Source organism: Hirundo rustica, chromosome 1 (genome assembly GCF_015227805.2).
Source record: "Hirundo rustica isolate bHirRus1 chromosome 1, bHirRus1.pri.v3, whole genome shotgun sequence".
In the NCBI taxonomy this organism is placed as follows: domain Eukaryota; kingdom Metazoa; phylum Chordata; class Aves; order Passeriformes; family Hirundinidae; genus Hirundo; species Hirundo rustica.
This window is the reverse complement of record NC_053450.1, coordinates 142325505-142350998: the sequence shown is the minus strand read 5'-3', so window position 1 is coordinate 142350998 and position 25494 is coordinate 142325505. Positions and strand designations below refer to the sequence as shown.

The 25494-nt window shown below is 40.1% G+C and overlaps 1 protein-coding gene across 5 annotated transcripts in view; it reads left to right on the top strand.

Annotated features, from left to right (window-relative positions):
- NRP1 (neuropilin 1) overlaps nt 1-25494 on the top strand; it is a 114149-nt gene that overhangs the window by 26796 nt on the left and 61859 nt on the right. For all 5 annotated transcript variants that reach the window (XM_040068709.1, XM_040068623.1, XM_040068537.1 and 2 more), the window contains exons 4-5: nt 20416-20597; nt 25193-25420. In XM_040068709.1, coding sequence (XP_039924643.1) covers nt 20416-20597; nt 25193-25420 — 410 coding nt within the window. The remainder of the gene's footprint in view (nt 1-20415; nt 20598-25192; nt 25421-25494) is intronic.

Below are 25494 nucleotides of genomic sequence, written 5' to 3'. Positions count from 1 at the left end.
CTGGTTTTGACCAAGGGGGCAAAGCAGCTGTACAGGATGTGAAAACTGGCACAGCTTTAAAACAGGCATTAGTTCAAAGTCATGAAAGAATGTTCTTAGAAAAATAAAATCCATGTCTTCAAGTCAAAATCACAAAATTCTTATTTCATCAGCTACCTGGTAATATCACAAGCACTATTTCTTTTAGGAATACAACTCAGGAGTATAGATTCCCTTTGCTCTTAGGAGTTTGGCATACCTGCTTCAGAAGCAAGATCTCTGGTTGCTCATAGGATACACAGGGAGGTTTGCAGTGATTCTGGTCTTACGGAGTTTTCTGGTTTTATGGAGGTTTTTGGTCTTATGTGAGTTTTGTCAAACCACCACAGTTTATGAATTCCACGTTCTTCACTGAAGGAAATCCACAATTCAGCTGCAAGGTATAAAAGCAGCTGTTAAATATGCCTACTGTTACATGTTTATAAGTGCATTAGGAGGATTTGCCTTGAGCTAGACCCCGGCGGGTTAAACTGCCTCCACTTAAAGTAATGGAGCTGTGTCAGTTTTCAACTTTGGTGGAGCTGGAGTGGTGGGATAGGACGGGATGCACATTCTACAGGCAGGACCAGAAAAGCTCTGTGAGAAAGACTTGAACATATTTTCCAATTGCAGACATTCAAATTGCTCTTTAAAAGCTGAAATTCTCCACTCAGTAACATCTTTTCCCCTCCTGACCAGCAGCACCTTTGTGCTGCCATGCCCTCTGCTACCAAAGTCTGAAGAGTTTGGCTAGATACCAGAGAGGAGAGTGTGGTTGCAGAGTGCAGGTTTTTTTGAGTTCCCTGTTGGGTAACGTGTCTGTCATGATCCTCTGCCCAGGAGAGTTGTTGTATGTCTCCCTTGGGGCTCCTGGTCTCAGACACAGGGCGGAGTGTCAGGTGTGTTTTTCCTTTTTGTTTTCTTCTCTTTCTCTTCTGGAAAACGTTCTGTTCTCTCTGTGGGAATTTAACTTACACAGAGACTGTGGGATCAGGGCTGCAGCTTACTCTGTTATACCTAATTAACCCTGGGAATTCATTGCCACAACACAGAACTAGGCCAAGTATATAGGTAGCTTTACAAAAGAAAATTAAAGATTTGCAATGAAGACATGGAATGTCCACAATTAGATTTCATATGATACAAAATAATTAAGGGATATAAGCCATAAAGGTTCATGGCAAAACCCAAGTTCTAACAGATGGGGATACAATGAGATTTACCCATGGGAAAGCGATTTTGTAATTGTAGAGGTGGGTGTATTCCGTTTACTTCTGTATTTATTTTAGATGACTGTTTATATTTGTATAAACATTAAGGAAAAGTATCATTCTATAACCTCTGGGTATTTTTACCATTTCTTTAAAATACAGAAGTAATTGCTGCATACTTCTTAAAGAATAAAAGGGAAAAAATTAAAACTCTTGGTTTTCCCCACCCACACATTTCTCTTCACTTCATATATCCCAGCCCTCAGATTGCACCTCCCTCTGCAAAAGCCTGGGAAAAGATTCACAAGCACATGTGAAAAATGATAGTTTCACATGGCTGTAGTAGGTTCACATCCTTATTATGTAAATGAGTGGTTTTGGTTTGGGCGTCTCTTTTGTGGTTTTTGTGCAGATGGTTAAATGCTTAAAGACAGTGGGCCAAATTGTTCCTACTGGAATTTCACTGGCTTTGGCTAAACTACACCAGGAATCGAAATAGGCCGTGGAACCAAAATCTAGTTTTGCATATCATGAAATAGTCAAATGGGTAATGGGATTGCTGCACAGTAGCAGAAAGGAAGAAGAAGCCATGAGGAGGTTTCCCTTTGTTCAGTAATTAATGAAGTACCTGGAGTACAACAGATCTGAGAAACTTCACTTTGCTCCTGTGATCTGCACTTCCTCCAGCCAGGTAAGCACAGGGCTGTGTGTGCTGGAGACTGATTAATTAGCCCAAGCCAGTTGTAAAATCGTTAGGAAACAAGTGGTGTCTGTTTTCTTCTGCACAGGATGCCAAGAGATGTATTTAAAGTGTGAGAGTCAAAGGTCAGTTTGACATCACGTACTCCAAGAAAGAGCTCTTGCTCAGATCCCTGTTTCATGTTAGAAACGCTGTCTGCAAGCCGTGAAGTTATTGTACTTGATAAGAGAAGGAGTAGGATTAATCTGCAGCAAGGAAAATTTAGGTTAAATATTATGAAAAATGTTGTAACTGTGAGATCACTTAAACAAAGTAGCAGGCTGTCAGGGGAGACAGTCAAAGCTGGAAGTGACACTTTTCTATCAGTGCTGGTTGGGAGAATAATTAATAAGCATTTCCCTGTGAAGGGGGAGTGGCACCCGGCTCCCCCAGAGGCTTCTGCCAAACCAAAGGAGCCGACGGATCTCACAGACATGCTTGGAGCTAATGCTTATGTACAGATAAAATGGAGCTTTCTAAAAGGACTTTTACAACCTCTTCTCAGCTCGTGTTACATATTCTACATGTAAATTGAATGCAAATGCTTTGAGCTGTTTGCCACAAAGCGATTTACAATCTCCTACACTAAATCTGACCCACTGGAAATAAAAGGGTCCGCAGTGATGCTTCATATAATTCTTTAGACACTAATTGGGTTACAACAGGAAAAAGGTCTGCTCCCAATCTCTATGATTTCTCATGCCTATTTCATATCTTTTTCACAAAATTCTTGTTATAATTTAATATGTCTACGTTTTTAAGCAATGTCTTCCTCTATCAAAGTTAATGGTTGTGTTGACATTGGATTCAATGAGAAAATGCATACGTTAGATGCGTGGCTCAAGTTCTAAACATTCTGCTACTTTTTTTATCTTCAAATTGTTCAGGCTTATCTGCTCTCACTGAACCAGTGATAACAAGAAATCTTTCTTTCTGTCTTTGTTCTGGAAAGATAAAATTTGTCATTTCCTAACATTATGTCCAAGTGCAGCAAATTGCAAAACAAATGCCCCTACATGATTTTGGGGATCCAGTGAGTTTTAAGTTGATTTTCAAAATCAGATTAATCTCAGTCCCTAATTTGTGCCAACAAAATTATCAAATCTTCTTAACAAAGGGTCTAAGAATTATTGCCTTGATAATAACAGAAAATCTGAACTTGGCAGTTTTACAGATTGGCCCATATCTAAAAACCTTTAATAAAGGTTGCTGTCCACCATCTCCAGTGGAGTAGTGTTTCATGAAAGTAAACATTCATTTTGACCACTAACAGGGGTTTTGGCAAAGTGAAGGGGGGCATAGGCAACATGGTGTTTAATCCATAGCTTTCTGTCTACTGCACCCTACAGAGCCACAATGCAGGGAACCAGAAGAAAGAGATCAAAAGGCTTTAAAAATGTCAGGCAACAGGATCTCATTTAAATTATTAGGTGAGATGCCCTCTTAGGCTTGACAATAGCAAAACATATCACATAGCCTGTTTTCTTCTCTCCCTTTATGCTGATTTTGACAGGCTGGTGCAATTGCATGTAGGAATTGTATTTCTGCTCTCCAGCATCACTTTGGACACCGTTTGAAAATGTGTTTTTGTACAACAGTGTAATATTCAAAGGTATTTGAGTCATGCAGAAACTGGAGGATTTGTAACAGGTTCTTAACCAGTATTGACTGAAATAAAACTTATTTGATGAAAAATAACCCAGAAACCTGCCTTAGATGAAGCTGATAAGCACTTGGGGAACACAGAAGGGTTTATCTGTAATTCTGTTAAGTGATTCAGCTTTAAGAATTGTGCATTTCTAATTCATATCCATATGCTGAAAGGCTTTTTAAAGTTTTCAACAATTGAAATTGTTAAAACCATATGAGCAGAGATTTTTTTTCTTGTTATTTGGATTGGCTTTATTGCAGAAAGGTAGATACAGTTCCAACCTGATGTCATACTGCGGAACATTAAAACCTTTTTCCCAAGCTCTGTGTGTAACCTCTATGCTGCTAAATCCTTGTGCATGAATAGTCTCACTGACGTCAGCAAAAGCAGGGTTGCACAGTCTAATTCTTAAAATAAGTCATGTTCGTATAAATTCTTGCTGCTGTCGTTTTATCTCAGATTTTGTATGGTAGAGCATATGGCCTGAATATGAGACTGGCTGAATATTAAAATTCTCCAGCTTAGTGTGTAATTCATGTTTCTAAATCGTACGAGTAGTGGATAGTACTGATTTAAAAAAGCACCAACCAGTCAAGACTTATGTGCTTAAAATGAAAGAAATACAAATAGAAGGTCATCAATATATACGTGATTAACAATCACACTTAAAAGCAGTTTTGACCATGTCTCCTAAAAAGGGATTTGCATGTCTGTGTGTTTGTCTGTATGAAGGATGAACTGAAACAAGGGGAAAAAAGATCTCAGCACTGTTTTGTGTTCCTTACTTATGTTAATGCCTTTGGGATTCTTTACAGAATAACACAGATATTGCGGATTTAGGAAATCAGAACAGGCTATTTTTAGGATTCAATTCACATGAAACCATGTTCACTTACTTATAGCAACTCCCTGATTTTCTTCTCACAATTATCTTGGCTAAATGCAGATGGGCAGGAGACTGCAAAATCGAACTGAGCAGGACTTGAGTCCCTAAGGATTAAAAGCATCAGGAGGCAAGATGCATGCTGAAGAGGAGCAAGCTTCTGGGTGTGAAGGGTGCTGGTCATACTGGGTGAAAGGCATTTCACATTCAGAATGCCTCACCATAGCAAAGTGTTTGCTAATGTGCTCTCATCCTCTCGTGTTGTCCCAAGTATCTAAGACGATTCCTACATGGCAAATGAAGGGAGAATATTTTATAACGTGACAGATTCACGCTAAGGCTGGCAGGGAATATCGTTAACCTCACGAGTCTTGATGTGACTGACGAGGGTCGAGATCTGTATGGGAGACAAATCTGAAAATTAACAGCCTCATTAATCAAATCACAGTGTTTTGACAACTTCATGGTGTGTATGTAATCTATCCTGTATGCAATTTAGCTAAGGCTTTTATGCAACAAGAGGTTTTTTTGCAATAACTTTATGTGAAAAGACTCCATCTCAGGGCAAAATTATTGGATTGTATGCTGATTTTCAAAGAGTAAAAAAGACTAGTAAGATGAGATCCAAATAAAAAATCCTGAAGGAGGTAGCACACCTCCTTTTTTCCTACTCTGTTTTACTGACAGCAGTATAATCGACATCATCGCTTCTTTAGATATCTGGGGAAAGCTGGCCAACCTCTCACACCTGAGCTCAGATACTGGAAATACTCCTCTCCAAAGCAGAAATCCTTTGAATCCACTTGCCCAATGTGTTTAGTCAAGAGTGAAACAAGAGTGGATAACCTGCTGGGGCACCCTGCCATGATGCGCCAGAGCACGTCCCTCAGATAACCAGTTCTCCAAAGCAACAGGTCACTCAGGGTAACTCAAAGTAACACCCGGTCCCTCAGATGTCAAACAATCATTTTCTGCTTAAGCACAGACTGTGCCCCAAATCCTTTGTTTTTCAGGCTCCTTGTAAGTGCCTACCCTAAGGAGCTTAGGGATACACGGTTGCCTCTTCTGTACCTAGGGATTTATGCAGAGGGCTTATTAATACTTCTGAGTATTAATTGGCTAAATCCCTGCACGTCTAAGCAAGGCTGCATCAATTATTATTTCTGGGTTATAAAGAAATATTGTTTCTTGTTATAATGGGCTTAATAGAAGGTGGTTTGATATAGTGGCAAGAGTAGCAAAACACTGTATTTCACTATTAATGTTTTAGAATGGAGACTCACAAAAAATACATAGTATTTTAGGTCTCTTTGTTCTTCTTCCTGTCTATCTGCAAGGGTAAACATTTGAAATCACAGCTAAAAAGGGTTAGAAGCAAGAATGAAGAGCTGTCAACTAAATATATCTATTTACAAGAGACGTATTGAATCACAAAATTAATGACAGTGTCACTAGTACTGTGGCCATCTCAGTTCATCCTGTGCCTTCAAACTCTTTCAAGAAAATATCAATATCTGATTTTCCAATTCAGAAAGCTGTGGCACAGGGAAGTTAGCTGATGCTTGGCTCCACTGAATAGCCATGGCAGATGTAAAGAGCTTGCTTTCTGCCTTCCAGTCCAGCATCTGCCCACTTTCTCCCATCAGCTCCTATCTCCCTAAATAAGCCCCATCATGCTGAAGGTCGTCTAGGCTCACATTTGCAAATTAAAATCTCAACTCTTTCTCTAATCTCACAGCTTTAGGGCGCTGCTAACTACTGTGTGAACAGAACAGAGCTGTAACAAGCCAGAAAGCATACAGCTGACTGAACAGGCAACCCCTGGGCAGCCCAGTTCCTTTCCAATGCTCCCGCCTTCCCAGAGAGTGGCTCTGATGAAAGCGGAATGAATCCCAGCTTCCCACCTGCTGCAGGTTGGGCATTTGCATCTGCACTGCAGTCAAAGATGTGACTGCAGCATCCGTGGTGGTGCCAGATTCTTACCCAGTTAGTGGCAAAGCTGTGGTGGCACAGGATCTATTATTCCTGGTGGGAACATTCAGCACTGAGCAGAGTCTATGACATTATAAGTACCTCAGCCAGTTAAATAAAAACAGTTCAGACATGTGTTGTAATCGCATCTCAAAATGCAAGGATTGCAGTTTTTGGTAGAGTTTATCACTGCTCTGAGCAGCACCATTAACAAGCAATACTGTGATTTTCCCAGAAGCACAGTGCTGTGTAGAAACCTTACTCAGGTTCTCTCCAGCTGACATATCCTTTTGTTGCTGGCATGAGATATGTTTCCATGATCCTTATCCCTGTGGGGAAGAAAGAGGTAATCCTTCATCAGTTCATCTATTATCTATCTGCTAGTTCTGATTTTTGAGAATTCCCCTGTGGAATTTTTACAGGGGGAAGGGACTAAGGTTTAAAATTTTTCTCAAAGTTGTCAGGCTGGAGTGGTTCCTATAGTAGCCATGCAGCAATCGTGTAAGGACAGAGGACACTTTCTGGCATCTCTTTGAGGAGAAGCGTGCAGTAATTGAGGAAAAGCTGAAAAACAGGATGTTATATGCCAAATATGTGAAAATTCAATTCGGTGGAGCTGTTGCAGGAATCTGTTCATCACAACATGGTGGTACTGTGAGTCAGGCAGGGTTGTGCCTCTCCAGTGGTCTGTCTGTAAGCCTCCTAATATCCCTTTGTTCAGAGAGAAAGAGGGACAGGCTTTACAGTGCCCGCGAGACCAAATCCAGGTTAAAGCTAACGAGGAATGCATACGTTTAATTTGTTGAAGGGGTTTTCTGCATGTTTCAGGAAAGAGGGGGGGTTATTACCATTTCCCCCCATAATAAAAAACAGGATTCTGTATCTTGGAAATGTTTACAGTGTAACAAAATGAGGTTATGTTACACTGTAAAAATTTAAAGGGGGACTAGCAGGGACACCTAGGCTCAGCAGCATGAAACCCACGAGCTGTTCCGACAGGAAGGGCTTGTATTTAAAAATCATGAAAATAATGTTTCAGTCTGAGATAAAAACAACTGGTTTTGACTCAAAGGTTGAGACTTTTCCAGCTATAGCCCCTCCCCTGCCAGTTACCAACAGTTTTATTCTGAGTGGGGGTTGAACAGGATGCATTTACCACCTGGCTCAAAGCTGGGTGAGCCATTGGTTATTCAGGTACTGAGAGAGAAAACCCAGAGGTTTCTCTTTCGTTGCTACCCTGCAAGGTGGCAGTGTGTGGCAGGACTGCTGGCCAGGGAGGACAGCTCCAGAGGGGCACTGTGTGCCCTGCAGCACAGCGTGCTGGGGTCTGCACCGCCTCAGATGCAGCACGGGGAGTGTTTGCAGCAGAGGGATGGAGGCTGTGCTGCCAAAAGGAGTCCCCAAGTCCCTCTGTGCAAGTCAGACATCTCTGTGAGCCTGCTCAGGAGGCTCAAAGTGAGGAAGGATGGTGTATTATCTCATTTCCTTCCCAGACTTCCTACTACTGTTTTGGGCAATTTATACCTTTAAGAATGCATAAGGCAAACAAACCTTGTTCTCCCTAGTGTGTGAAAGCCTGTCTTTTGCATTATTAAACCATAAAGGGAAGCCTGGCGTTATCTCACACAGATTCTCTGCACGTACAAGAGGATCTGGCCCAAACACATTTCACGGCTTGTCTGTCTGAGTTAGTGTGCAGCTTGCCAGGAGTGAAGGAGAGGAAAGAATCAATGCTTAATACCACGGAGTCTTACGCAGGTTGCTCTTGGATGTGGTGCTTATCACCACTAAGTAGACAAAAGTAAAAGCATTTATAGATACCTACTGAAAGTGTAAAGTAAACAAAAGCCATCAAAACAGGATTTTATCCATTTAATTGCACAGTAAGTGTTTTCATCTGCTGTATAATGGTTTATTGCCTTTCAAGGCTTATTTATTGTAATTAATTAAAGAAGACTTAGAACACCACTCCCTTATGGATTACAAAAGGAAGGAGATGCAACGCCATTTTTGTTTGCAATTCATTGAATTATTTGCAGATCCCCTTGGTCAGTTAGGTAATAAATTATTATAGCTCCATGTCACCCTCTCCATTTCTCTAAGTAGAAAGCAAAGGCAGGAGCATGGCCCATGAAATGCAGAAAACATATCAACATCATTATTCATACTTTCTAGGACCCTGTAACACCTCTTTCCTGAAGTGTCTTTTTCTTGATTACAGCTGTTGAACCAGTCTGTTCAAGAATGAGAGAGTGGTTCTAGGAGAACATTACTTCTGACCTCAGCAATTTCTTTATGAGTGTGCTACTCCTGACAGGTTTTCCACTGCCCTGATTTCAAAGGCAGGGGTTGTCTCACAGCCATGCTGCCCCAAAATAGATTTAGTGTTCACTGATCCAAATGCTCAGCAGATTGAAGAGAGAGTATATCTCAAGAAGTTGCACCAATGGGGGAGGAAAAGGAAGTGGAAAGAAGACAAACTTGGTCCCATTTAATGAATACTTCCTTGACATTTGTGCAGCTCCCGCTGGGGATTTGAGCTGGCACGCATGTATTCAGTATGGTCCCAATTACTGAAGCTCATGAGTTGTGTATGTGTTTTGTGTTGTGTGTATGTCCATTACTCTGCTTGCTTTCCAAAGTATTAAGTACCAGAAGAAAACTCTGCAAAAATTTTTAGCAAACACTTGGGAATTCTTGTAGGTTTTCCACTTAGTTTTCCATTTTAAATTAACATAGGGCAATGCACCTCAGATGCAATGCCACTGAACTCTGTAAATCTGTACCAGAGATGATGCTGATCTGCTGTGCACATTTTCCTTCCTGTAAGTCATTATCACATGCCTCTCTTTCTGAGAAAGACATTTTTATGAGAGGTGGATCGCTGGGGTGGGTTTCTTTTGCATGGCTGGTTTGCCCCACATTCCACCTATAACAATGCAGTTTCACTGGGCACTGGGTCATATAGCTGACCTCAGCTAACAAGCTGTTCCTGTTTTTAGGCTACTGGGAATGTTTATTGGCCACTGTTTTCCTCCTTTCTAAACACGTAGTTATTCCTCAAGACCCATATAAATCATAAGGTCACAAAACACATAAAAATTGTGACATTCTCTGTGATATGGGATACAAATTACCTAAATTCAGGCTTAGCAGCTTTAAGCATCTATGGCATATTTTATCATAAGGTAAATACATTTATTTAAGTTATATATACTTTTCAGTTCTAGGATACACATAATAAAATGGCAATAAAGTTGCTCAATGGGTAAAACTTCAAATTGGTACAGTTTAACTGTGAGCTCTGTTACAAAAACAAAGTAGAGTAACTCTGAAACAGTTTAGTGATCTGTTTGCAATAAACATTAAATTATCATGTACTTTATGAGAAAATTACAATTCTGAGGGTAGTATTGAATTTCCTAATGCAGATTTCAAGAGCAGAATCTCAGGGAGAGGTCTGCACTCGTGTTGGATTAATGTTCGATTAATTACACACTGATGTGTGCAACACCAAACTACACCTATAAAGACATGTATAAGTTACCAGTAGGAGTTTTATTTATAATGTCTCTACTGAAATTAGACAACAAATTAATAGAAAAGCATTGATAGCAATTAGCATAGTCTAAATCTACATAGATACTCTGCTTCCCTGTTCTCATCTGCTTTAGTGGTTTTGAAATTAATGTCTTCCAGGCTGAGTTTCCCAGGCTGCTTCTCTGGCTGAGAATGAGCTTCGAGATGAAACATCTGAAATGATTCAGGTCTTTCCTTGTATAAAGAATATAAAAATATGCACACAGAAACACGTATACGTGCATACACATCCCAGTTGCAAAACAGAAGACACGCCATGGGACGTTTTCAGGCAGCTCTTCAACCACACTTACTCAGATCAGAAGTCTGGAATTTGAAAGCACCATCCTTGAGTAAATGTTCCTTGCACTGCTCTTAAGAAATATCACTCAGATTTCACAAAGCCAGGGCTCCTTTAAAGTTGCCAACCCTAAGTATTACTCATGTGCTTAAGGGTTGTTTGTTAAAGTGGCAGTGTACACAACCAAATGATTTTGTGCTGAGATAACAGCTCGCCAGGAAACATGCAGACATTGTAAGTGGGTTGATCTCTGAACTACGAATGTTTCTTATTCAGCTTTGTGTGCCTCCTATGCCAGAGAGCACTCCTAGATGTTATGGCCAGGCACTTTGCCTTCCAAGTTTGTATTATGAGAAAGAAATAAGGAGATGGTTTTCATCTAGATGTTACAATAGTCTGCCAAAGGTCTTCTCAGTATTATGAGAATATTTACCTAATAATGCTACATATCTCACACTCTTAAGGACTCTGTTTTCAATACAGAAAATACTTGAAAGTTAGGATCTGCTTTATGTAGTTCAAACTCTTTTTCCTTGGTGATAGCTCAAGAGAGTCTGACTCCCCCTTTCCCCAGCAAAAATCCACGGGAAAAGCTCTAATACACACACATGATGAAACACTGACAAGCCAAAAGTTTCAGAAGCAAAGCTGGACATTTTCCAATAACTCCACTTGTTTGTACAATATGCCTGATTGTGTGGCTATATGCAGGTTTGAGATACAGCCTCAGCAAAAAATCAATCCAGTAATTTACATGTGTCACACTTTCAGGCAAGGAAGACCCACGCAGTCATTTATATCACTACAGACTAAGTATGGGAAGACACTAATCCCACAGTGGATTTTTCACTTGGCCCAAGGTCTGCCCACAGGGCATGTGATGCAGAAATCACAACAAAGGAAACAACACTGACAAATATTGAGCTCCAAGTGCCTAACGCTGCATCCTTAATATTCCCTTATATAGTTCCTATCTGGAAATAAATGAAAATGCCCATTTTACTGTTTTTACAGAGCTTCAGGACATGGTTGCTATGGAAGAAAATTGCCATAACTTCTGATCTAAAGCTGATATGTATGTCTGTACTTTCCTTTCTTCTTTAGCGTCTTTTCGTTTCATTAATTATAGGTATTGTTCAGAGAGGTTGTAGACAGCCCACAAGGGACAAATATCTGAGTTTCCAAAGTGTGGAACTTATTTTATGTTCTGAACTTTCACAGTTTCTTTGAAAAACTAACATCTACATTATACTTTTAAAAGCTGAGTTCCTAAGGTTGTGATTAATATACTACATAGATCCCCAAAGGATAATTACAAATTAATCAGTGGTTCAAAACTCCCAAATGGAGTGCTGTAAGGTTGCCATAACTTTAAAGCATTTCTTTTCTCCTTTCATGGAAAGAAAAAGAAATCACAACCGATTCTGATCTCCATTTGATACAGCTCTTTCTCTGTTCTTTAGGCATTCTAGGAAGCAAATTCAAGGCTTCTATAACTTACCAATTAGGCAGGCTTTTTAGCGAATTCAGCAGTACATGCACAGAGCACCAATCCAACCACAAATCATTAAACTTCTTAGGCACATGAAAACAATGTTTGATGGATATAGAGGTGTACAGTGAGTGTGTGTGTGTATATATGCATGAGTCCTTTTATGTAAGTTATTTAGTCTAGTTCTGCAGAAATGTATTTGTGATTCCATGTGAAACTTTGCAGCCCCTTCTTCCAGTCATTCTATAGCTTAGGAAAACTTCCAATTTTGAAGCCTCTGTTAAGAAACTTTATTTGAAACCCACAGAAGCCACTAGGAATCTTTCCATTATTTCAGGAGAAGCTAGACTTGGCTCTTATATTTAAAACACACTATCTGGCTATCTCAGCTTTGTTCCTTGCTGTTTGCAAAATTTCTGTTAGACTGCCGGCACCCAGTCTCTCTCTCCCGTCTCCACATATGTAAAATGAGAATGACAACTTTACCTCAGAGGAATGTCACAAAGCTGCACTTATAAACAGATTGGCATACTTGGATGAAGTTGCTCTAGTAACAAGAAGTTTTTTGATTGATGGGCATCTCTTGGGAGGTCATAGAAACAAAAACAAAACCATATAGTCGAGTTTTTGGATTTTTTTTTTTTTTTTTTTTTTTCTTACAAGAGCCACTTCTTATGCATGATGGCTGTTTTTGTCATCCTTGTCTCTCTTATCACCTAGGATAGCTTTCCAATTCTAACCATGTCAAATTAGTGGTTCAGTACTAAACTAAGCCAAGGCATAATAACCCTTTCACCTGAAACATTCACATGAAAAGCTTGAGGTACAGTGAGTAATAAGAAAGTTTGTTTTTTAAAAGTGTAACTTTTTTTCCAGTTTCTAAAACCCTTAGGTGTCTCAACATAGATAAAGTAACTATTAAACAACCAGTAAAAATTAGATTGCATTTAATTTTGTGAAGAACACTGGAAAGTTGGCAAGAGGTAAGATTTTGCAGTGAAATAGGGAAGTGAACAAGTTGTAAATGACTCTAATATCTTCCAGATGGCATATTTTACTTGGAACTGAGTTTAGAGTAATTAGAGGCATGTGAAATTCCTATAAATACTAAACTTCACCAGTTTGACACTAGAAAGCTCCTTCCTCTCTGAAGTCTTTAAACTGCTAAGTGTTTCTTTTTCCCCCACTTAAACTGGAAGTCAAGCATTTGTAAATTTGTCTTATTTGACAGACAGAAACCTTTTCCATGAAAGATAGCATTTTCTATGCCAGAAAGTTATGAACTGAAGTTTCTCACTGAAGAGGTTTAAAATTGAATGTTTCTTCCCAGAAGAGGTTTTCATTTTTATATACTGGGATCATTATATTAGAATTTATAACAGTATGTGGCAAGCAATGAGATCAGTGGAATTTGCTGTAACTTTAAGATCAGATCTTTTCATTGGTGAAATGCTTTTTGCAGATAGATGTGCTGAAGACCTTAGCAGATGAATTTTACTTTTACTTCCCTTAGGACATTGCAATGCTGAAATGTCAAAACCCAGTCCATAACCTCTGGTTCTTCTTCATTTTCTGCATGACAATGTTCCATACATTCCAAAAGTGAATCCTGGTGTTCTCATTTCTGTTGAAGAATTTTCCAGATTTTATTTGGTATTAATAGAATAGAACTAAGTAAATACAAGGTAAAATATTCTGTCACCACTTGCACCCTCTTCAGCCATATGTCAGTGTAAAGCGACTTAGATCCATTGGTATAAAGGGCCTAATCTCATTTGCAGCAGCTAAAGATCTGGCTATTGTTCTCAGTGGAGCTGTATAGATAAAAGTGCAGATACAATCTTGCTTATTTGATTCAGATCTTCAGTTCTGCCAGTCTCAGGTACTCAAAAAACATGAGCCAAAATGCAAGGAGTATGCGATAAGATGAACGATACTCAGATTTTAAAATAGTAATGTTTGCTTTTGTTACTTCTACGTTTTGAAATGTTATTGGTTAAGGTATGTTGCATTTCAGATTCCTTTGTTCAGCAGAGAATTAAGAGCTTGATTTTAAACGAAAGTGCAAATCCCAGTGCATTCAATTATACCAGAAACCAGTGTAATAACAAGACTGCTGCTAACATTAGTCGGAATTAAACTGTTGCAGTGGGTAACTGTAGATCTTCATTGATGTCTTTGTTACATCTTTTTTCTTTTTCACTACAGCATTGTCTTGTACTAAAATAGACCATCAGTGGTTCATTCTTAATGGAGACCCACCGTCAGTTAATGGCATTACTAAATTACTGAACAGTGGCCAAATCCCAATGGCCTTATTCCCAGAAATCTCTTAGGCTGACAGGACCTTTGTATGAATAACTCCAGTGAATTTTGGCCCTGGGTGAACACCATAAAAACACCAGCTCACAAAAGACCAATGGAAACAAAGGCCCCCCCAAACTGACAATAAATGAGAAATCATTAATCAATTGCAAATTGTGCATTTAAATATCCAGCACTTTAGAGAACTCTGGGATTTAGATGATATGTTGTCTCCCTCGGGGGGCTGCATCTGCACCATGAATCCAGTACAAACAAAACCAGTTTAAAAGCCTCCTGCCGTGGGCACTGGCTCCCACCTTCCCTTCTCATGGAGCTGGCACTACCTGGCTCATCCTAACTCAACTGTATACATGCCCATCCTCAGAGAAATGATCCATTGGGCATTTTGATTGACTTGAAGAAAAAAGGTAGAAAGGGAGAATGGGGGAGGGAGGGAGGAAAGGAAGGAGGGAGGGAGGGAGGGAGGAAAGGACGGAAGGAAGGACGGAAGGAAGGACGGAAGGAAGGAAGGAAGGAAGGAAGGAAGGAAGGAAGGAAGGAAGGAAGGAAGGAAGGAAGGAAGGAAGGAAGGAAGGAAGGAAGGAAGGAAGGAAGGAAGGAAGGAAGGAAGGAAGGAAGGAAGGAAGGAAGGAAGGAAGGAAGGAAGGAAGGAAGGAAGGAAGGAAGGAGGAAGGAAGGAAGGAAGGAAGGAAGGAAGGAAGGAAGGAAGGAAGGAAGGAAGGAAGGAAGGAAGGAAGGAAGGAAGGAAGGAAGGAAGGAAGGAAGGAAGGAAGGAAGGAAGGAAGGAAGGAGGAAGGAAGGAGGGAAGGAAGGAAGGAAGGAAGGAAGGAAGGAAGGAAGGAAGGAAGGAAGGAAGGAAGGAAGGAAGGAAGGAAGGAAGGAAGGAAGGAAGGAAGGAAGGAAGGAAGGAAGGAAGGAAGGAAGGCCAGCCACACCAACAGGTGACTTGTAAAGATGGAGAAGGACCTCTCCATTGAGAAGACTGTAGTGTGTGACAGGAGCAAGCAGCCAGATAGGAACGCACATGCAGGATCCCATGCCAATAAGCACGCTGGGAAGGGGCTTAGAAACGAAAAACCCTGCAGTTCCCTTGCCACACAGTGATCAGGGAGCGCTTGTGCCCTGCTTAGATTTCTTGAGGACCCAGCAGTCACCCAGGATCCTCTGAGGGCTGCTTTCTCCTACACCAAGGTGTCTTGTCAGGCCCAGGTGTGAGGAATTATATCCCCTTGGTGTAGACACCTGCACTGACAGTCCCAGCTACAGGGAAGGCTGGTGTGTCTTCAAAGTTTGGGTCAGTCCCCTGATGCCCATGACATGGGTTACCTCACAGGAGGCCCTGGAGACTGGTCAGGCTGCACAGAGAAGGCTCAGATGAAGAGAAATGCAACAGATGCTGAGGTTACAGTCAGAAAATCAGCCTGTTCAGGGCTGTGCCTAATTTTTTATTTTTAATAGCATGTACTTCTTTTTCTTGTTGTTAATAAACTGGGATTAAGGTTAGTGTCCCTCAAGTGCCTGCAGCTTTTAAGCTTTTAGCTCTGGGATACAGATTGCTTTGTACCACAAGCACTGCAGTAAAACCCACACCTCTGACCCTCAGTAACTAATGGTGCACAATGCCACAGTGCACAACAACTTGAAGCTCTTTATTTAGATTTCTTCTTTCAATGCCTTCTGTTCGACTAAAGTGGAGGCTTGTGAGAAATTTTTTTAAAATAAATAAAAAAATAAATCCCACCACTTTATAAAATAAAGGCAAAAGAAAGATACATACTAAGAAGAAAATTTTCAGAACCAAAGATAGTTTGACCAGGGCGGATAATTCACATCAGGGAGAAATTTAGCAGCTTGGTTGGTCGTGGAATCAGAGTGATAAAATAAAGAGAGACTTGGAAAATGTTTTCATCCTAACAGGTGAATAGCCAAAGTATTCATAACAACCGTATAGGTCACAGCAGGCTGCAGAAAAATATGGCATACTTGGATGTAAATTATAGTTGTATATACTTCAGTGATGGTTTCATAAGATTAAATGGCAAATATTTATATTTCAGCGGGGTTCTGCCTATTTCTTGAGAAGGAATTTTTTTAAGGAAAATGGCATAAGATCTCACTGCCCTGTTAATAGGCAAATGTGTAGAAGCAGAGTGTAGCTTGGCAGAATGGCTGGCTTCAGCAGCAGGCAGGGCTTTCCAGCACTCACACCTCACCTTCTGCAGTACAACATGCAATGGTGCATTTCAGGGGTCTCTGCCATGTTCAGAACTGAACCCCAACATAAGCACTGTTATCACTTATTAGAAACTGGTACCAGAAAATTCACCAAAATTTGAATTCTGCAGCTCTTTTTAATTGGCCAGGGTGCATTTGTAGGTATTGCTTGACCTTTTCCTCAAAATCATAACTTACACTTTCCAAAAAAGAGTGAGTTTTCGCGATTCCTTGAAGAATTAGAGGAATTCTAGATTCCCTCATCTTTCCACTGGGAATCTCTCCCATCCGTGGCTTTACTACACCATAAAATTAGGACCGACTAGTAATGGGGCGTTCAGGTACCAGCTGGGAGGAGCAGGAAGTGTGTGTGAACTCTTGCACTGCTGTTCATCAGTCTCCCACCCGACAGCCATGCACTGGCCTTGCATACTAGAGAGGGTGCAAACAGAGGTGGGATATCTGGAAAGACCCAGGCAAGCAAAAAGATAATGCTTTTTGCATCATGGCAAAGCAGCACCATGAACATATTCACTGACTGTCCTCTCTTCTGGGTCGGCATCTCCTATTTTCACATTTGAACTCATGCCCTAGTCTTTCACCCAAAACTTCACTCCGTGGTTAGCGCCATGTTTATATTTACATCTCTCTGCCATAAGCCCTAAAGGACTATAAAATTACAAGAAATATTTGCCACACCATTGTCAGCAGTAACTGAGTGAAGAATTGCCAAATGGGAAATCCAAATTTGCAAACTCAGTATTCTGGGCTGTGTGCCAAGTCTGTCTGGGTGCTGTGGAGGTGACACATTCAGTCTTCTCCCAGGGATGCCAGTGTGCCAACTGTATCCCTGGCACGGCATCTTCTGACTAACTTATGGAAAAGAACTGCTACCAAGTCCAGAGGGACATGCAAGCTGCTTCCTGAGCTTCCTTGGCAGCAACTCCATTTCCAAGTTGTGACTGTACTTTCTCCTATTTACAAGACCAGTTGTTTGTGATATGCTGTGGTCTCTGGTAGGATTTTGAAAAGTGCAAAAATGACAGTAGGATGTTGGTTTCCAAGTGTAAACTAGTAAAATCCAGAGTAATGTTATTTCTCTAAGAAAAACCTAATACAGATACTCATTTACTGCAGCCCAGATATCATATGTTGCCTCCCGTGCGGGAGGATCCAAATCCATTTGTTAGCTGCCAATTGAAAAACATGATTGTTAGAATATGAATGGTGTGGGGCTGATCTCTAAAGCTTCCTCTTTTCAAATTGTACAACTTACCCATTGTCTCACAGCTAAACTTCTTCTCTGTCTGTCAGTAATTTTTCAAAATGAAATAAAAAAAAAAATTTGAAAAATCCTCCAATCTTCCATGGGGCTGTATGACCTATAGCTTGCAAAAAATCCATTAGAAGAAAGCCTTTTAGTAACCAAATTGTGTCATTTACAGCTGCACAGCAGCCAGGAAGAACACCATAAATTACGATTCTGTCACTACAAGGGACAATGGAAAGTGTGGGCAGGCTATTGCTATAAAGGAAGAAAACTAGGAGAGTGATAGAATTTAATTTGAATGAGGGTTTTTTTGCCTAATTTACTTCATATAATAGCAAAATTTGTACTTACAGGTTATTTTTTGGCTGTATATGGAAGACTTAGCAAGACTATATAACATTGGGGTTTTTTTAAGGTGTAGCAGAATAAAACCACCAAATCTTTTAAATTTTTTATCTCCTCTATATATGAAGGAAAAAAGAATGTAAAATTTGCTTAGCATTTTTAGTTAATTTTTTTCATACCATTTGAAAATTTGTCTACTGTTGAAGCTTGAGCAAAGGAAAGCTTGCCTGGGAAACTAGTGAGAGAAATAATGTCACCGTGGGGTAAATGGAGCAAAGACAATCACTCAGATGCTGTGGGTTTATGTGGTTATTCTTGCTTTTTAACAAGCAGTTGATTATTTGGAGAAAAGTTGTCTTGTTAAAAATTCTCAACATACATTTTTTTCCTAAAATCTAAAAACTAGTAGCATGTATCCCTGAGTACTTTCAATAGGTTTTTCAGGGAACTAGAGCTGGCACATAAGAATATTTCTGAGATGGGAAAATAAAAAACAAACCAGAAAAAAAACCAAGAATTCTGAGGTCTCTTTACAACTCTTCTCAAACCCTGTTATGCACATATGATAAAGACATTATAGAAAGAACAGGAGTCTAATTTTAAAAACTACAGGCTACTTAAGTATCTGTAAAATCATCTCAGAAATGCATGTTTCCACTTTGTACTTCCACCAATCTGCACTGGGACAGTTAAGCTAGTGAGCTGAGCAATTGCTACTAGAAAAATCAAATACATAAGAAGAAATGCAGTTTACACAATATTTCACATATGTTAATGCTTACAGTTCCATCAGTGTCAGCTTTATTTTCTATTTGATATACACCAAAGCTGGCACACAGTTTTAACTGATGAGGTAATGTCATTTTTAATTTAAGGAGCCTTAAGCTGTCCACTTTAACTAGTGATATCATCTTCGCAGCTGTCTCACAGGACTTCATGTAAACATAAGTAATGTGCCCTGGATGGTTTGGAGCAGAGTTGTTAAAAATGACATTGGTCATCATGAAGACATTTTTTTTCCTTTGATCTCTTTGAAAATGCCAGACACGCTTTATTGTCCTGTCATTTTTAGCTCTTCCTTGTATATTAATATGCTTGGAACATTTCAGTGAGCATAACAGTAGAATAAAAAGGTCTAAACAAATTAATGGCAACATTTTAATGTCAGTTGTAGTAAGATAATGAAAAGTAAATGCGATTGTCTGGCTAACAGCAACTTGTTAAATGAAAGGGCAGCGTGGCTGAGACACGGAGGCGCAGGGAAAAGCCTTTTGCTACTGTCTGAAAGAGTCACAGGATACAACCCAAGCTCCAAATGCCACCACCTTCTAGGAGACGATTAAACTGATTCTACAGATTGGGTCTGATCCTTCTTGTCTGGGGTCAAGTGAAATCATCGTCTAATAAAACTTAAGAACAGACCTGTCTTTGCACCTGCAGCTTCTCCCTCCTGTGACCTTCGTTCTCATTTGTATTCCCTGGGCTGGTTCAGCACCACCAGCCTACTGGGCTCAACCTTTGACCATCAAATCTGTCAGACCAGACATCTCTGGTGACAGGGCTGAGGAGCCTTAACGTGCTGCTCACAGGCAAACTTTTACTACCGATCATTATCTGGTTGTTACATGCTTTTCCTTATACAGTCTTGGTTTGATGCAAATAATCACAAAGGTTATAGCCCAGTCTGTCTAGCAATCACATGCAGTACAAATACGAATGTTGGAACGTGCACTTCTTGATTCAAATACCTAAACAAAGGTGATTTGTATTGAAACAATTTTTGTCTGAGAAAAACCAAGTGCTGTGACTGGTTTTTGGATTTTGTGATGTGCTCCAAACTATTTGACCAGATAATAAGGAAAATAACAGATTTTTCTACCATTGATCTGCAACATGATGGAGTTTTGAACAAAATCTAATGTTTAGGGATTTATTTGTTATTCTGTGGACATATGTTTGGAGGACAGCATATGGAAATCAAAGTATTGTTCATAAAGAGCTACAGCCAAAAAGACATTTTTGAATTCATAACAGAACTTCACAGTTTGAAAAGAATGCTATGCATTATGTATTGATAACAACACTACACAGACAAAGGAACACAATTTAATAATACAGAATTGTGCTCATGAGATTTCCTCTTTTTCTTTTTTGTTAATTGGTTACTTTAGCTGACATTGTCTGCAAGCATAATGGACACCATTCTTCCTAATAGTTCCATGTTGCCAGATGATGTCTACAGACATAATGTAGTCCATTTTAATTATTTCATTTTGCTTACATCTTTCAGCATAATGCATTTTCCAAGCAAGCCAGCATTTTTCTTGATTATCTATGTTGTGTTATGGTTTCTAAATTAATTAGCTCTCCTTCTTTCCTGGAAGTTAAAAGTTTCTTCCTTCCATTTATCTACCAGGTATGATTATGTTGAAGTGATTGATGGAGATAATGCTGAAGGACGCTTATGGGGAAAGTACTGTGGAAAAATTGCTCCCCCTCCTTTAGTGTCTTCAGGACCATATCTTTTTATTAAATTTGTTTCCGACTATGAGACACATGGAGCAGGATTTTCTATCCGTTATGAAGTTTTCAAAAGAGGTGAGAAACAATTCATTGTTACATAGTTCATAACCTGTGATTTTTATTTGCATCAGAAAGTTCACTATAATTCTTTGGAATGGGGAAAATGCATGAAAATGTTTGAAAGACCGTACCCTAGTCATTCCAAGGTGGGGTGTATATTCAGTGGGTGTAAATCATCATGAATTCAATGGGTCAGCTGCATCTGAGGGTTGATTCCTCTGCATGAAATATGGTAGTTTTCATCAGCTGTTTGTTTCAACCATCTTAAAACCATTAGCTTTATTGCTTTCCTTTTTAAGAAAAAAAATATAAAAATTGCTGTATGATTTGCAATGTTACTGCCTCAAGAGCACTGCAGCCTTCTGAGTCCCCGGCTTATTTTGGTTAGTGTTTTGCTCTGTGCTCCCAAGAGATGGCTGTGGGCTCGGAAAGGACCCAAGTACACATGGGCAGCAGATGATGTTGATGCTGCTTTCACAAATCATGTTTGGGAGGTAAAGGAGAGAAGCAGCTCTCACTGATCACAGGCGTGACCTGCTGGATGCTCATGCCAGGAGTCAGTGCCAGTGAGCACAATTAGCTTTATGGGGCACAGAGAAAGCTCAGAGAAACAAAGAGTGCAGGATTAACCAGATGTAGAGACACTCCCTCTTTTATAAGACTCTTCCCCGAGTCAGTAACTAGAAGGGCTGTAAGGTCACTTTTTTTGGCATACATCTTCCCTATAGCTGGACGGATATTAATAATTCATATATTCCATTCCTGGAGAATACAGGACCAAAGCTCATAATATATAAAAAGACAATAACATTCATTTTAAAGGAAAAAAAATTACTTCAACATCAATGTTTAGGGTCATATTCACAAAAGCAGCTCAAAACTTCAAATTTCCAATGCACACCACTCCCAGTTAGTGTCCCATTTTCAGAACCAGTCCAAGTCCCTTTTATGCAGTCCCTAAACCAGAGCCAGATTTTCAGCTGTGTTCAGCACACACTCTTGGTGGTAGCTGTACTGCTAATGAGGAGAAGCGCAGTAGTGAAGTTGCTTTTCTACTGCTATTGCTGCTCTGCACAGTGCTAATTGGGGCCACAGACCTCTTGTTCACCATCTTCCCTGTCTGTAAATCCACTCTTGACTCCCAGAAATTCTTTTGCTGACCTTCAGGGTCACATTTTTAAAAAGAATTCAGCATCCAAATGACACAAGCTTTCCTGGAAAAATATCTCTATTTATTTTGATGTCCTTAGGATCCTAAACTCTTGAAAATGTGTTCTGACGTTTCTCAGTGTTTATATATGCAGCACCATCTTTCAGAAGGAGCAAGGCTGAAACACAAGAAGTGAAAGAATAGTCTGTGAAAGAAGCTATTTTAGTAACTGAACCCTTTCAAGAAAAAAGGTTTTATTTATTTCCTAACAGTGTAATGACAACTCAGAACTCTGACAGGAACATTGCGTTTATTTCCTTGTGTGGTCATTTACATGTCTCAAAGATACACATTTACCATGTTAAGATAGCATTTTGAATGTGATTTTACACACATGGAAGTCAGGAAACTCAAAATTATGGCTCCCAGAGCAACTTTAACTCCAGTTCATTCCACATAAACTGTATATTAAGGCAGGACAGTTATCACCATGCAGTGTTAGAAAATGCCATGTGTACACAAAGGATACAAATTATCATTGCTCTGGGAACACAGCCCTATTTAACTTCTGAAAATATGCATATACACTATACACTATACACTATACACTATACACTATACACTATACACTATACACTATACACTATACACTATACACTATACACTATACACTATACACTATACACTATACACTATACCGGTTTTGCATTTTAATATCTGTGCCAAATAAAGTGGTTCTCTTTTGCACAGGTGAAGCTCAGCTGCTTACACCAAACAAGTATGTCCGGTTTAGCATATTCAGAACTTCCTCATCATTTCCCAGGTATGGGAAGAATGATCACAAGCCCAAGGTCCTGCGGTGCTGTGCTGAAGGCTGAGCTTCATTCCAGCACACAGTATATTTTTGCCCATTACTCTTTACTTGTCATTCAGCTCCATGGCCAGAGAGACACTGAAGAAGTTGTAGTCAGGACTAAAACACAAAACACATTTTCCCCAACACTTAGCCCACATGAAATTTTTATAATTTTGACTTGCGCAGACATCCTATTTTTAGGGTGGATGAGTGACGTATTCACTAGAAAAGGATCCACACAGTTCACATTCAACATTCCTAACTTTAGTCAACTAAATTTATGGTGTAAACTGAAGGAAAAGAAAGTGTCAACCAAGAAGGCAAACGATTATTTGGCTCAGTGACACCCACAGATAGCAGATTAAATTATCCCCAATGTCATGTCTTCTTCTTTTCTCTCTCTGTTGCCTCCTCTCTGTCTTTCCTTCAGTTTATATATCTTCCTTTGTTTCATACACATGTACACATGTAGTTTCTCCACCTCAGAAGTATCTACTTTTGGTATCTCCGCTGGAATCTTTTTTGCCAGTTTTCCATGCATGTTGTCCCACGGAGTTCCTGTAGCCTCAGCATTGATATAATTCCTACGGCTGCTTCACAGTGTCTACAAAGGGTCAAAATCTTTGGAGGGCATTTTAGTGAGATGGTTTTCCCCTGCAAACAGTTTCTGTTTCTTGCACCAGATTGACTGGAACATGTTTAAAATAAAGCAAGCTGGCATCGAGATACCATGTGTGAGCGTAAGGAGCCTGACGATTGCGCACACTCGGAGCCAGGATCTGGCTGTATTTAATAAAGCAATAATGATCCTGGCTTACATTTTATATTGTATCTTTTATTGGATTCCAAGAGGAGTACAGTGCACTTTATACTATGAATGGCATAGCAAAGCTATTTTATCCTGGAACAGCAGCTACTGGTGGGAGTGAGGAGCAACAACCAGAATATAACCCTCCCCTACATGACAAGGAGACAACAGAATGACAGGGAAAGAAGAGGAATATTTGACTTATGTGTAAGGGGGTGATTTAATTACAGGCAAAATGTAATTTCCCAAATTGGAATGGGTCAGGTTACATGAGCATCAATATCCGCATCTTCCAAAATATGCAATGAAGTGTTCTGCATATTGATGTGATAGTTCAAGAATTTCCTCTTAGTGTCTGTTGAAGGGCAAGAATACCTGAACTGCGTAAATTCATTCAGACCTCTCTCTTGCATGCTGAATTTAGCTGGGAGGTGGCCAGATCGGGGGGGGCGGGGAGGGGCGGTGTAATATGTTTGGCGCATTCACAATGAAAACATTTTCTATAGTGAAATAAGAGTATTCATATATGCAACAAGCCAGACTGTTTTGCTTCAATGATCTGTGTTAGGCGTTGGAAATCCTCTAAGGCTCCTGACTGCAGTCTCTAAGGATGCTGGGCATCCTCATCCAGACTGGGGCCTCACACAGCACAGACCTGCCTGTTGCAACCAAGCTGTACTCTCTTTGTCCTTCCTCTCCTCCATGTCTGAGGACCTTCATTTGAGTCATCCTAAAAACTTCTCAGGCCAGCTGATATCCACCAATGCCCCAAGTCCTGTAAATCACCCTGTTAAACTTGGAGTGCCAAAGGGCAGAGGGAGGTACCTATGCCGACCTTGTGGGAAGATGTGTGGGCAGTGCCTGCAGCTGACTTGTGAGCACACCTGCAGGTGTGGGATCCACAGAGAGGATTCCTGAGGGACCTGAATAAAGGAGAAATGAGACCTGTCAACAAGAGAGGGATTCCAGTTTGTCCCCTGCATTCACAAAGGCAAATTCAGTGACCTGGCCTTTTATACCCTTAGATCTTTACTGCCACTTTCCTGCTCCACCAAGAGCACTGTTTGGTGCATCCCATTATGCCATGGTGGGAACATCAGGGAAAGCTGGTGTGTCAACATTGACATTAGGTGACTTCTAGCAACGCTGCCTGTAATCACACAGTTTATCATTGCCACACTAACAGCAACATTTTACTGGTGCACCTGTGTCAACACCACTCAGAATGAGTCACTCACCCTCAGTACATGTACGAATTACCTTTCACATTTAGTTTGTCAAGGAGGCATAGGTCACATCTGGCAGAGTTACTGAGTCAGTGCTCCAGGAATCTGAAACCACTACTCCCTCTACTGAATTCACTCACCCGCTTTTGTAAAAAATTCTGTTTCACCAATAAAAGCCTGTCAGCCATAAGATTTAAAGATTTGAGCTTGAAGGGGCTATAATTATTTCTCTAGGGCTCTGTTGAGATTTCTGCAGCTTATACTTCCATTGTTCCCACATGACTTTGTATTTGTCATAATTTTTTCTAGAGCTGGTACAAGTTTTCATATTGTTCCATACAAATTGAAAATTGAAGATCAGACAGTATATGCGAGTTGGGCTTTAAATGACTGACTATCAATAATGGGAACAAGCTGGCTGAATGATTAATGCAGCGATTAAAATGAGGTGTTTCATTGAAAAGCCACCTTTGCTGCTGGAGAGACAATGCAACCTAATTTGTTTTCCAGCTAACTGCTTTGCTTAGTAGCACAGTGTTAACCCAGTTGATTTTTCTCCTTCTCCTACAGGACCTGAATGTTCCAGAAACTTTACTTCTTCAAGTGGAGTGATAAAATCCCCTGGATTCCCTGAAAAATATCCCAATAGCCTTGAATGCACTTATATTATCTTTGCACCAAAGATGTCAGAGATTATACTGGAATTTGAAAGCTTTGAGCTAGAACCTGATTCAAATACTCCAGGGGGAGCATTCTGTCGCTATGACCGATTGGAAATCTGGGATGGATTCCCTGATGGTAAGAGGAAAATGGACTGTAATATGCATAATCATTACTACACAGTGGCCTGCAGAAGGCATATTCCCATTTTT